Source organism: Drosophila obscura, unplaced genomic scaffold, assembly GCF_018151105.1.
Source record: "Drosophila obscura isolate BZ-5 IFL unplaced genomic scaffold, ASM1815110v1 contig_150, whole genome shotgun sequence".
Classification (NCBI taxonomy): Eukaryota; Metazoa; Arthropoda; class Insecta; order Diptera; family Drosophilidae; genus Drosophila; species Drosophila obscura.
In genome coordinates this window covers 2,702,179-2,716,497 of record NW_024542736.1, presented here as the reverse complement: position 1 = coordinate 2,716,497, position 14,319 = coordinate 2,702,179, and the positions used below count along the sequence as shown (strand labels likewise).

General features: G+C 47.5%; 1 protein-coding gene across 3 annotated transcripts in view; it reads left to right on the top strand.

The window, feature by feature from the left end:
• The window catches only part of LOC111072526 (G-box-binding factor), a 128,679-nt gene that overhangs the window by 65,142 nt on the left and 49,218 nt on the right, over positions 1-14,319 (top strand). For all 3 annotated transcript variants that reach the window (XM_041591578.1, XM_022364497.2, XM_041591579.1), the window contains exons 3-4: positions 12,469-12,587; positions 12,650-12,873. In XM_041591578.1, coding sequence (XP_041447512.1) covers positions 12,469-12,587; positions 12,650-12,873 — 343 coding nt within the window. The remainder of the gene's footprint in view (positions 1-12,468; positions 12,588-12,649; positions 12,874-14,319) is intronic.

The window sequence follows — 14,319 nt, the reverse complement described above, 5'->3', positions numbered from 1 at the left end:
AGCCCGCTCCCGCCATCGCTACCGCCACCGCCGCCCCCTTGGCTCATCAACAGACACGCGCTTCTCACGTAATGCGACGTAATATCAAAAGCCCCCCTCGTGCTCCCCGTGCCCGACTGCCCGTTCCAGTTCCATGCCATAATCTGAAATGTGCTTTTCTCGTTTACGTGCGCGAGCTTCTTTCCCCCTCGGAATTTTGTTTTTAAAACGTTCTCTTTTTATTATTATTAATTTACATAGTTTACCCCCGATCCGATCTACCAACCCACCCCACACCACCCCTGCCCCTCATGTGGGGTATGCTCTGATAGTTCGGGTAAACAGAAATCTATTTTCCAATGCGAGCAACGTTTTTCTTTAATTTCCCCCACCCCTTTTTTATTTTGGATAATTTGCTGGATAAACAAATCAACAGTTAAATAATATTTACACCTTGCCCAGATTCAGTCACATAATAGTTGTTATTGAGGTTATGGTTGAATGAGAGTTTCCCAAAATATTTTGAGAACATCTTCGGGCATCCTTCGCAGGCAAAAGCCCCTCCAGTCAGCAGACCCTCAAACTGTCACTTAAAGCCATAATATGGACAAAGAACCCAGAGTAGGAAAATAAAAGCTTCCAAGTCCGACACTAAAGATACCCTACACAGGCTAAGTGGAAACTTTATTGGACAGAATTTGCAGATACCCAGCTCGATCTCATGGGTCATTCAAATAGTAAAATATTCCAAGTGCACACACATAGCAAAACACCCCGCTCAAAGGGCAAAACAAAGCAACAAAAAACAAAGAAATAATCATAAAGGAGAACAAGAGCCGAGGGCGAAAAAATGGAAGGCGAATTAAATGCGGAAAAAAGTGGTAATAAATATAATAAGCGCGTAATTATCGCGTAAATGTCAATTTACGCGGCGAATGCGTTGCGTCAGTGCTAATTTTTAACGCTCGAATGATCCTTAGTTCCCTGTCACCCGCTCTACACGCCCCTACCTGACAGCCAGACCCCTTGGCTATGGGGAGGGGGGAGTGGGGATTGGGGCAGAACGCCCGCTCGACTCTAATGGAAGCGTGTAAGCGTCAATTGGCCAGGTTGCTCTGTCGCTGCAGCTGTTGTAATTGCAATGATTAACAACGATGCAGCAAGGGGAGCAACGGGGCTGCAGTGGCATAGTTGAAGAGCCGAACCCGCCCGCTCACCCCACGGATTGTGCCCCTCCAGCTGCAGTCTCCCGTGCCGCTGCTGTTGTTGTTTATTGCAAAAACAAACAATATGAGAAAATTGCAATGGAAAAAAAGAACAGACAGAAAAGAAAAGAAAAGAGCAACAAAAATTAATAAAAATAATTTACAAACAAGTTTACCGTTGCGAAAAAAAAGCCAAGCAAAACACACAAACAAAAACAAATGCATAATTGCAAAAGCAAATATAAAATGATAAGGGAACGAATCAGGCTATACGGCAGACATGGGGACATGGGAACAAAATGCGAGTATTGTCGGAACTGTGAATATTGCTTAAAAATTTCTTCGCATTTCACTACCTAGAAGAGCTCTAGAATTTTATTTAAATAATTCATTCAATGGAATAGAAAGAAAACCTCCCACGCAGACAAGGAAAGGTCCTTCAAAACTTTTTGAAAAGTTAGCCGGAAGATAATTCGGTTTAGTTTTAGTTTTAGTGTTAGTCATGCTATTCGCTCAAAGTTCGACCCTTTATTATAGTTTCCGAGCAATTTGCAATGCAAATTGGTTGAGAATCTCTGGCCACCCTTCAGCTGGGACATTCCAATAACAACTTCCAGGTGACGTCAAGAAATTAGCTTTAGCAAACAACAATACAATCATCAAAGTGCACGACAATTTATAAAACAACAAAAACAACAACAACAGCAAGTGGTGGGAGGGGGGACATATTCGGGTGCGGATCGAAGAGCGACGAGCGGAGAACGGAGATAAGAAGCAGCTAGAGAATTCTGAATCGCAGCCGGCAATTAGCCGAGACTTGAAAAATATTTACCCGGTTGTTTTGTTCTCACTGCTTGCCAAAAGAATACGTACAAATATTATTATGAGCGACTGTGTTTGTCTTGCCCTCAAAAATAAGCGGAGAGCAGAAGCACGGCCGGCAGACATCGCACAGCTGAAATAAAAGAAAAAACGTACAAAAAAATAATACTTAATTTCAGTACAATAAAAAGTCAAGTCGAGCGCAAAAGTGGGTCAAAATTATTATTGAAGCAGAACAAAAACAAAGCCAGCAGCAAGGCAACGATAATGGCAATGCAACAAGGCGGCAGGGTGGGGAGGGTGTGCGGGCAGCGGTAGGGTTGCATTGGGGCAGAGAGAGAGAAAGAGAGAGAAAAATTTATAATAATTTTCTAAGCGACGGCCCCTCGACGTCAAATTATTGAAATGCATTCGCATTTCGCATTCACCCCGGTCCGAGTCCGCGAATCCGAATTTGAATCGGCCAGACCCCAATCCCAGTCCCCAGTCCTCGGCCTAGGAACAGAACAAAACAGAACAGAACAGAAAGATACATACTCCAATATGAAGGCGACAGAGACAGACCAGACGGGACCGACCCCTCTATGAGTTTGGGGGTCGGGTCTAGTATCCATTGCCCAGGCACCGCACCGCACCGCACCGTTCCAATGAACGTAAACACAATTTCCCAATGTTCTGCACGAATAGTTTGTTTGATCGTAAAATTTTATTTCTGCATTCAAATCGCAGCGCAAAAACCCCAAAATGCCATTGCAGTTTGTTGTTGTTTGCGTTTTGTTTTTCCGTGTTGTTGTTGTTGTTACCTTTTAGGTACCTTTTGCCTATGAGTTGTGTTAGAGCCAGAGCTATTTTTTTGTTTCCACTGGCCAAGAAGTTGCCTTTGAATGTGTATTCGTGCCGAGAAGGGTACCGTACCGAATCGCAGTGGGGTCATGAATGCCCCCCATCCGCCCCCTCCCACGAGCATGCAAGTGTTGAAGTTGAAGGGAGCGGAGCGGAGCACAGAGAGACTCTCTTGTGGTCAGTCGAGTCTTGTGCATTGTCCCAATTGGGATAACAATCGGGAGCATAATTTGTATGGCAAATAATGCAAGCACAAATATCAGACAAAACCCTCATTACGACTATCAAAGTGTAGTTTACCCATTTGCATTTGATTTTCCTTAGAAAAGAAAACTATTCTAAGGGTTCGCTGCCTAACGGTGCTGCACCCAGCCCCTCCCACTGGCTGTACATTTAAAATGCATTTCACTCCAGTCCACTTCGAGTTGTCTTGCATTATTTATGCCCAAATGCATTAATGGGCATCACCAACCCACCCCACACCCCACACTCTACCCAACGAGCTATCAACACCCGATGCCACGGCACTGATGTGAAAAATACTTGGCCAATATTCTCGAACTATTAGGGATGGGGTGGGGTGGCTCCAGGGAGCCGCTGGGGGGCAGTGGAATAGTGAATCTAAAGCGAATGTGTTGACGTTGATGGGCGAAACAAACTGTTGAAAAACACATCGCGTGGAAGGGGACCGACCCCACGAAAAAGGGGGCCAATGAAAATGGTCCATTTTCGTCAGCTAGTAAATTTTTAGTGGCCCCGGCTACTGTGTCCACTCCAACGAAATGGGGGCACACAACGACGGATGCCCGTACCCGTATTGTAGCAAAACAAAAAAACAAGCGGAGATCTTTGTTGAGGCGAATAAGCTGCAACAGCAACACAGCAGCAGCAACAGTTGTTCATAAATTAAAGTTTCGTCTTGCGATTTTCTGCGCCTCTTTGCCTCGGTTTTCGGATCGCAGGCAATAAAATTTAACGTGCACACTTATGACCGAAAGCTGCCCGAATTGGCCAAGAGGAGGGACACACGAACTGTGGCCCGGCAGCAGAAGGAGTACAGAGGAGTGCTGAGTGCTACATGCAACGGAGCACGCAACATTTCCACTGCGGCGAAAAACGCAAAACGCAAATTTTCGAAGAACAAGAAATGTGCAGAAAATTAGATTGAATTGTTCTGTATCTGAGGCAAACTGGAAGAGCGAATGGGTGTGTGTGTGTGTGTGGAAGTGTGGCAAGACTGCAAGGGGGTGGGTGCATAATGACTGGGTCGCCGTAGCCGTAGCCGTCCCCGTCGCATGCCCGGCCAGGTCTGGGCAATTTGATTGAGTTGTTTCCAATTGAAATGGCAATGGAAAACGCTGCGGGTGTTGGCACTGATGTCTGACAGCAAATGACTCCACTCGAGTCCACTCCACACTCTAGTAGACTCCACTCTGCCGTCTGCCGTCTGCCGTGTGCAGTCCGCAGCCAGATACAAAAGTCATTTGGCCGAAGTCGAAAATGCAAAAAGCAAAAAGGAAATCCAAACCAAACCAAACCAAACCACACCACTATAATTTCCAGTTACAGTTACAGATTTCTAGCCTGCTAGCGGCCCAAACAGTGATTTGGCTTATTCCATTCGTTCGCCCGCTCGTTCGGGCCAGCCTGCGGTGGCCACAATTGGATTGCATTTTCAGTTCCTTCAACTTCAACTTGCAGCGTTGCAGTGCCACAACTGTGGCCTCCATCAGGCAGGCAGGCAGGCGGGCGGGCGGGCTGGCTCTCTAGGCTGTGTCAATTAGACTGGAGTGGAGTGGAGTGCAGTTCTCTGCCGTGGGCCCTGCGACTGTGTCATTCATTTTGGTGACCTACAAGATTCATCATTGTGGGGCTGGTGGCTTTGATAAGTTGATGAAATTGTTGCGTCACGTTCCTTTTTGGCCAATTGCAAGCAAAAAAATTCAAATTGAAATGCAAAATGCAACGCCCTCGCTACCTTGACTTTGAGCCGCACTCCAAACGCCACACTCCACACTGCCCCTGCCACACCACACTTGCAACGCGACTCTTCATTAAATCAAGCCTCAAACACTTGGCTTTGGCTTTGTCTGCAGAGTAACGAAGGTAATCAAGTGCAGTCTGGTGGCCGCGTGGGTTAAATAGTACAACGTTCACCCCCCCCCTGCCCTTTACGCTTTTCTTTGTCTTTTGCAAGCAGCCCCACCCGGCCCCCCCTGCGGATGCCACTGATCCCCCCTGGATAATTAAAGTGCCATGGCCCGGCGCGAGCTTTTCCTCTTGTTTGCGCTGGACTGTCACTGTTGCGATTTGTTAATTGAATTAAATGCTGGCCATGCGGCAGCAGCGAGCGGGTCATCAAAATGCAGGAGACGGCTTCGCCAGCTCGATGGGGGCACTGCTGTCTCTCTCCTCTCTCCACTCTCTCTGTGTGTGTGTGTGTGTGTGTGTGCAACCCATTTAGCCAAAGTGCACGGTGGTGCACGGTGCTGCAGTCGAAACGTAACTGTAAAAGCAAACGCACGTATAAGTGCCGCCAACGGCTACAGCTACGGCTTGGACTAGGCCAAATGTGCCGCAGATCGCTCGCACAGTGGGAAGAATATCAGAATTGAATAATTGTTTACGGGAAGCATTCAATATGTTGGCCATCCCACTCGCAACTCTCCTTTTCTATGGCTCTGCGCTTTCTCTTCGATTATTTTCTGATATTTTCTTTGACGTTAGATTCATCTCCATAATCCATCCTTGTCTGCTCGCATGTATGCCACTTCCTCTTGCGTTGCCACTGTGCCCCGTAGGCGACAGTGGGTAATTCCCATGGCCAGCCAAGTACCGCTAAATTGTTGCAGCAACAGAAATAGCAGCAGCAGTGGCAGCAGCGGCAGCGACGCTACACGCGACGCTTCCTGACGCTTGGCGCTCTGCATGCTAAGCAGCTGGAGGCGATGGCGATGGCAATGGCGGTGACACATGAGCGACAACAGCAGAAGCAGTGGCAACAACAACAGTGGCAGTGGCAGTAGCTGCGTATGCTGCCCACATACAACGTACTTTGCATGCGTCCATGTCCGCCCAGAGCTACCTGTGGCAGGTGCAGCCTGTCTCTACCTCTCTCACTCTCTGTACGCGTCACAATCCCTGTGCCTGCCACTGCCACTCCGTCTAACTGCGTGTGACAACTGCCAGCTTGTTACGCCCTTTCGACTGTCACATGCTTATTGCTCTTGTCAGTGACTGTTGTTGGTCGGCTTGCTGGTCGGCTGCGAGTAACTTCATTTGTTTTTTGTATTTTTTTGTTTGAGTGGGAAGCTTTGCGGAAATCCTATCATGTCACGTGTACGGCCAACAAACAGCGACAGCGACGGCGACAACGACGGCGGCTGATGGCCAACTTTTCAAATTGAATTTCGCCGATTTATCAATTTCCCAGCACACAAACAATAGAAAGTGGAAATGGAAATGGAAAGATGTTGTTGCTCGATGGGCAACAGCAGCGGCAACGGCAGAGGCACACATTGATGACAGCGTTGGCCAAGTCTAATGACATTTCGGCCAAGTACAGTAGGCCCCCAACGGCAAGGTGCAGCTAACAGCAACAGTCCCAGTCAGAGCCATAGACAGAAACAGAGAACAGAGAACGGAAAACGGAGAACGCCTGGGGGAAAAGTGCTCGCTCCCAGAGCACTTTGAAGTTGGTCTGCTGCTGCTGCCTTGTTGGGCCACGGAGGCGGCTCATGTCCGCGCATTTCCAATAAGCCCACGGGGCACACCTTGGGAGAGTCGAGAGTCGCTCAAGTTCAAGTTGAGGCCTCCTGTCGCGTCGCCCAGTGGCCCTTGTGGCACACAGGCCAGGAAAATAACAAACAAAACTAAGAAACAAAAAAAAAACCCCATGGAAGACACACAAAATTGACATTGGCGCGGAATTAATACGATTTTTATTCATGACTCTTAGGCAGGCAAGGCAAGGCAAGGAAAGGCACGGACCAGGCACTGAGAGCTGCCTGCCTGCCCCATCAGCAAGGGGGCATGGGTGGGGCGATAGCCAATCTGCTGGCTGCCGGCAGCCGGCTGGCTTCCGTTCCCGGAATGTGGTGACAATGTCTTCTTGGGCTTTTCTCTGCCTCTGTTTTTGTCTTTAGCCTCGGCTTGGCTGGCTTGGCTTGGCCTGGCTTTTCCTTTGGTCTGGTCTGGCCTGCCTGCCTGCGGATCGTTGGCTCAGACAATTGCATTGTTGGTGCTGCTACTGCTGTCGCTGGGCCGTTGTCGCAATGCTAGTAATTTGTGCAAATGAGCCTCTAAAAGGCGTGGAGTGGCGGCTTTCGGACGTGAGACAAGCCACCCCAAAGCAAATAAACCGAAATACGACACAAAGTAAAAGAAAAAGAAAATAGAAAACCCAGAAGAAAAACGAAATGTTTAAAGCGCCATTCGGCTATGTAAACGATGCGGGTCGCTTCCAAAATAAATGTACACGAAAGGAAAGCTGTTAAATGTTTTTCCAAACATTTTGCTGGCCACTAAAATGAAATGATAATTGCAATTGCAAATTGCAATTGCGATTCAATTGCTGCCACGACATGGACTTGATTTCAGTTCCCTGGGTGCAAGAAATACTTTCATTCAGTCATGACACATCCAATTCGATTGTTTTTTGGCCTACGCCACACCACGCCACAAAGCAAAACAAAATAAAAACAAAATAGCACGTGCTGTCAAACTACTGCCAAAAAGCATAGAAAACTACGCACCGAAAAAATAACAATGGGAGCACAAGTATTTACTACGATATCATATCTCTCTCGCGCGACTCTGACGTTTCAGTTTCCGCAGAAATCTGATTCAAAATAAACCCAAAAGTCAACAAGAGAAAAATACGAGCCAAAGAGCGACACACACGCACGGGGATCTGCGAGAGAGAGCCGAGTAGAGTCGAGCCCGAGCCCGAGCCTGACTGCGCCATTCACTTACCAGTCACGCACGGCGCTCTCACATGGCCGCTGCTCTGCTCTCACACACTTTACAGTTACGCACAAATTGGCAACAACAACAACAGCACAGCTTTTATTTGTATTTTTTTTTTGTTTCTTCTTAATTTTATTCACTCTCTCTCTCTCTCTCTGTCTTTGGCAATTTGTCCGCGCGGCGCTCACCTGCGCTTGCCTCCAAAAATAATTCAATATTTGTTTGACTCTTTCCTGCTTGTTTTTTTTTCTGTCTGTCCGTCTGTCTGGCGCTACCTGGCTTTGAGGCCACATTCCCTTCGCAAAAGCCAGGCTTTTATTTGCTCACTTTTGTTGTTCGCTTTTGGCGGAAAGACAGATAAAAAAGAGAGTGAGAGACTACAGAAATTATGTGTGTCAACGGCGGGCTGGGGCGACAGCGAAACCTCCAAATTAACAGCAACAACAGCCAGAAAGAGGTCGCCTTCGCCTTGTTTAAATAAAATGAACAAATAAAAACGGCAACAGCAACAACAACAACAAATTCAAATTGTGTCATGTGAGAAAACTCTCAATGGTGGAGGTGGAGGAGGAGGAGGAGCTACGGCCTATGGCATACGGCAAGGAGGCCAATTGACTCACCTCACGCAATGCAGACAGACTGAGAGACAGCAAAACTAACAACAGGATTGCCTTGAACAACAACTAACAACAATCCCAGGCACTTGTCTGCTCTGCTTCTTCGGCTGGCCAAAAATAAAATCACAAAAAATAAAACACAAAACAACAGAATTCATTTGGCAACGTCATGGGCAAATAACAAAGCCCCCAAATATGCGAAAACAAAAATACAAAAATATATATTTATAAATAAAAGTGCGTAACATTCCCCTTGCTCTTTGGTTTGGTTTTGGTTTCGGTTTTGTTTTGGTTTTCGTTTATTCATGAGAAACGAGAAACTATCGAGAATATGGCAAGATCTCCAATTGATTGCCCATACGCACCGTTGCGGCGTGCAAAACTAAGCAAGAAAAAAAACTTCCTGTTTTGGCCATCGATCGATCGATCGATTTGGGTCAAACATTGTCGTTGTGGCCTCTTTTGTTAGCATCGTATTTACCTTTAGCTTTAGCTTTAGCTTCAGCTTTAGCCTTTGCTGGAACATTTCCGTTTTTGTTTTTTGTTGTTGTTGTTTATGCTGTTGACATTGGCAAAGTTACTTGAATAAACGCTGGCACACTCGTAGTTACGTATTTATCTGTGTGCTGCGGAGTCTTGGGTTCTCTCTTATCGTGCAAACTGATAAGGCGAAAGCTCTTTCGTAAGCCAGCACTGAAAACCTCAATGAAGTTGAGTGGCTGCCCTTCCACTCCCACTCCTCCCCTTCCGACGCTTCTACTGTTCTTCTAATCAGAGAAATCAGGCAGCGACTCTGCTTCGTTTTTTGTGTGTGTTTTGAGTTTATTTTTGTATTTTCGCCTGCGTATAAATTACACTTGAAAATTGTTTAGATTTGCGATTACCGATATCTGCGGGCCTTTACTTGGCCACGGAGTAGTCGCTTTGTCTCGCTGGAATCACGGTGGGGAATTGCTATAGGGACCGCGACTGGAACTGGGACTTCGTTTGAGACTTGGGTTGTTGTTGAGGTCGAGGGACCTCAGTGCGCACTTGCACTTTCCCCTGCAATTTGGTGAAAGTTTCAACGGGATAAGGTTTTCCCAGTCCCAGTCCCACCAATTACTAACCAAAAAATAACACAAAATGAGGGGAGAAACCAAAGCGAATCCCGAGCACGTGGCTAATTCAATAAACTTTAATTGTAAGCCACACAGAAATCCAAGACAACAACAACAACAACAAAATGTGGGGCTGAAACCAGCAAATTTGTGGCAATTTTCACTAATTTTTGTGCAGCATGCAAACCAAAAGCAAAAGCAACTTGCAACAGCACATCACATCACAGCACAGCACAGGCCTCTGCCGCCTGTTGCTGCCCCTCTGGGGCATATCATATCGCATCTCTTGTTTCCTGACATTCGCTGAACATTGCAATGTAATTTTGCTTTCAACACCTATTTTTTTGCTGCTGACTGCTGCCTGCTGCTCGTTTTGCTCTGTGCTGCATGCAACTTCACGTTGCAGCTCGCAGCAAACGTGGGCAAATAATTGCTAGCAAAACAGCAAACGGAAAACGGGAAAACGAGCGAAAGAGGCAGCAGCAGCAGCGGCAGCGGCAGCTGAGTGAAAATCATGGCGCATTTCCCAGGCTCAGGCTGCAAGAGCTGGCCCCAAAATCGGGCGCGAATATATCGCATTTCAATCACGCGCCACAAACACAAAGATCCTCAGCCTCCTTCTCTGGCCCGCTCTTTCTCTTGGGGCAATTTACGTGCGGCCACGCAGTGAGTAAGCCAAAAAGGAGACCTGGTCAGAGAGCAGCACTAACAAACAACGGCCACAATGCAACTAAAACTGCAACTGCGACTGCAACTGCGACTGCGACTGCAGCTTGCAGTTTATTAAAGTTTTGTGGCTGCGCAATGGGGCGGAAAGCAGGCCTGGGCCTAACGGTACCGATTGTGCGCATAAAATGGCCACATCGTGATGGCCAAAACGCCTCGCGCTCCACACTCCTGCACTCCCAACCAATGTGATGTCTGTCAGGCACGCGCCTTTTGCCGGCCGGCAAAAACACTCAATCTGTGACCGCAGCTAATGCAGCAGGCAGAGAGACTCCGACTCGACGCTTGAGATCCCAGATTCGAGAAGGAAACCTCGTGGACCGTGGTTCACTCTCGACGGCAAAGGAAATGGCGATTTATGCGCAAATTTACTTTTATGCGATTAGCAACGATCTGAAACAGAAATTTATCGGTGAGTTTAGTAAATTTAATTGGGGCGCAACGTACGGCCGAAGAAGAGGAGCAACAGCAACAGCAGCTGGGAATTGGCCAGAGAAGGTGCTGCTATGCCTAAGCTCACTCTGGGACTGTACGGCTGACAGCCGTGGCATTAGACAAAAGGCAGCAACAGCAGCGGCGAAAACCTGGTAGCAGTGTAATAAAATTTTATGGCTTTCGGGGAGAGAAGGAGCTGCATTCACTTAAATGCAACATCGGCAACACTGCAGCGGAGTCTGCCGACTGCCTGCGGCTTTTTAGATTGCACAATGGAGTCGTAGAGTCGTAGATTTGTTGGCCGGGGCCAGAGAGCGGGCACGAGTTCTGTTCGGGCCAACGCCAACAGCAGATGGCCGAGAGATAACGAAAGTTGAGAACACTTGGTGATAATGAAGGGAAAGGCCGACCCAACACCCAACCCCCCGACTCACCCAACTAAAGTTTGACCAGCTCTGGGCTGGCTCTTAGCAAAAGCCACTTTCGCAGTCTCCCTGCCCAGCCTCAGTCTGCTGCTGCTGCTGTTGCTGCTGCTGCTCTGCCACTAAGCCGCTTAAGTCTGAGCATCAATAATTGCTTAGTGCAGCAGCAACAGTGGATCCAGCGAAGCATGAACAGCCAGCCAGCCACCCACTCGGGAGTGGGGTTCAATGGCGTGCACTTGGAATATTTTAATCCTGGCACGCAGCAAGTGTTCGATGGAATCCTTCGCAGCACTCCTTCACGCCACTCGACCACTCGGCCACTTTGAGCCCCGGGGATGACGCTGATGATGGCCGTGGCCATGACGACGTCTCAATTGTTGGCATTTGGCTCAATTATGTCTACAACAGAGTGCTTGGGTGGATGGATGGCAGCAGCGGAGTCTCAATCGCACTCCGCTTGATTACGGGGTATTCCAAATCAGTTTTTTCCGTATGAAAATATTTTGAATTTATGACACGACGCACTCGCAATGCGACTGTCGCTCGCGTCTTTATTGTGCCCCTGCCACAGCCACAGCCATAGCAGCGCAGCCCTCATTCTGTGCTCCCATCAAAGCTTAGCTGGCTGACTGCATTCTTATGCGAGTTGGCCATTGTCGCTGTCACTGTCGTCTGCCTTTGTTCAATTTATTTGAGCGTAAAAACGCTGTTCATAAAGCAAATGCAAAAGGATATCATCTCTGATTTGGCCAGTGAAGGTTGCCACAAGGTTAGCTTAAAGCGCCACAGTCAGGCGACTTCAGAGGCGACTCTAGAGGCGCATTCAGAGCTCACGGATCTGTGAAATATATGCAGATATATGAGTACATTAGCCATCGCTTCAAATATGTGAGGCCATCGCAAAGAGGCCAATTAATGACGAAACAATGACGCGGCTGTGGCTGTAGCTGGGGCATGGGGATTGGGGCAGAAATTAGTTAAATGGAAAAATAGTTTTGCCATGTTTTGCATTGAAATGCCGCTGTAGGCGATTATCGCTGAAAAGACCTCGTGGCATTGTTGCTGCAGCAGCAGCAGCAGCAGCAATCGGCGGTTGCTTTGAAGTCAAAGCTAAAGCCCCGACAGCCTGCGTGTCTATATCTTTATCTGTACACATACATATATGTATATATATGCATGCATATGGGGAGATGAATGTGTGTGTGTGTGTGTGGGTGGGTAATTAAATCATGTCTTAGAACTAGGCCAATGGCCACCACATCTGTCAATGATTTCCATCGCCCGAAATATATTCCATTAATTGTTATAATAATTATTACTAAATTCATACTGCTCTGCCTTGTTACAGCTCACGGAAACGTCCGTCCAGTGATCATCAGGACTACGGCAGCAATCCGGGCAACGAGGATCAGATGGTGGAATGCAATGCAGCTATGATTCTCATGAACCTACACAATCCTAACGGGGGTAGGTCCATCCCCGCACAATTGTTCCCCCAAAGCCCTCTCTCTCTATGCCGAATCTTTCAGTGTCGGACCATTGTCTGGGCTCCAGTCCCGGCAGCAGCTCATCGGCCTCCTGGAGTTCCGGCTCGGCCTCGCCGCCCCTCAGCGATGATGGCCACGGGCACGGCCATCACAGCCCCAACATATTGTCGCCGCACGATGCGGCCAATGCACGTATACGCACAACATCGGTGTCCACCTCGGACGAGGGCATTGTCATTGATTTCAAGGATGATCGCAAGAAAAAGGTGAGTGTTTCCATTCCATTCAATTCAAGATCTATAAGATATGAACACCCCAAAGCTGAAGCCGAAGCTTAGGGGTGGCCAGGAATGCGGTCAGAAATCTTGGGGGGAAACAGAGCGTGACATTTGTGTGGCATGTTTTAATTGCAACTTTGTGTATAGATTTTAATTGCCATCATTATGTAAATGTCGGGCGAATTTTATTTTTGGCACGTCCACATGGCGTATGCTTGATTCAACGACAGCCACACATCGCTCATTACTCATACGCACTGTGCGGCACACGAGGAAAAACATGCAAAGAAAAGTGCAGGCCTAATCCCCCCTAAGAGAAATATCAAGAATCAAATAAATGTCAAAAATACTAGACGAGCAGAAACAGCAAGAAAAATATAAAGGAAGGCTACCTAGCTTCAGATACTTCGCTTTTCGTTACATATCTAGCAGTCAGCTCTATCGGCATAGTGATTCCCCGTATATTTATATATTAGCCGCATTCAAATAAAGATCAGTAAACAGATAAATCCGATTTATTCGACACCTTATCACGGCCAGGGGCAAGAAACGCTGCCTCGCTTTACTTCGAATTGGTGTACCCTTTGCTAGGGTATTGCTATGAGACGACCAACAATTGCCAACGCATCAATCACACACAAAAAAAAGGGCAATGTCAGCAGCTCGTTAACTTCACACACACACACCGCGCGCACACACACATTCATTACAGCAAAATCAATAGCCCCACAGTCTTCCCTCCGCCTCCCTCCGCCACCACTTAGTGCCAAACGTTTCCACAATTCAGCCATTGGACGCGACTTGGCTCTTTAATTAATTATGTTTGAACTTTAAGGGCCTGCCTTTCCCACCGCCTCAAATCGAGCATCGAAGACGCCAACCGAAATGGAATCTTACGCAACTTTTAGGCCCCTTCCCATGCCCACCCCCACCCTGTGCAAGTTCCCCCGCAGATATCATTCGTCGAGCAACGGACAGTCTGCCTTTTGTTTGTTTGCCCACTATCTATACGAACCCCCGCCTCCATCCTGGCACAACTTGTTATATTCATATGTTTGGAAATACATACATACATATATGCTATGTGCATGTGTGTGGTGTGTGGCTATTTCGTTAGTAGCGTTTAAGGGCTCTTAACAGCAAACACACACAGAAAACCTCAAAAGCGACCCAACAACCAGCTGAAACAACAACAACAACAGCGACGAGGAGGAGAACAAATATCAAAGTGAACAGCAGCCACACGGCACCCACCCCAGAATTTGTTAACCTTGAAAGTCTGATTAGATTTTCATATGGTGGTTATGTTTTGTTGTTGTATTTACATTCAGGCAAGCCCAAAGAACAGCAATGAAATCTAGCGGGGGTGGGGCGGGGCAGCAAATAGTTATCGAATAAATGAGTAGCGGGTCAGTGGGGAGGAGTTTCCTAAGC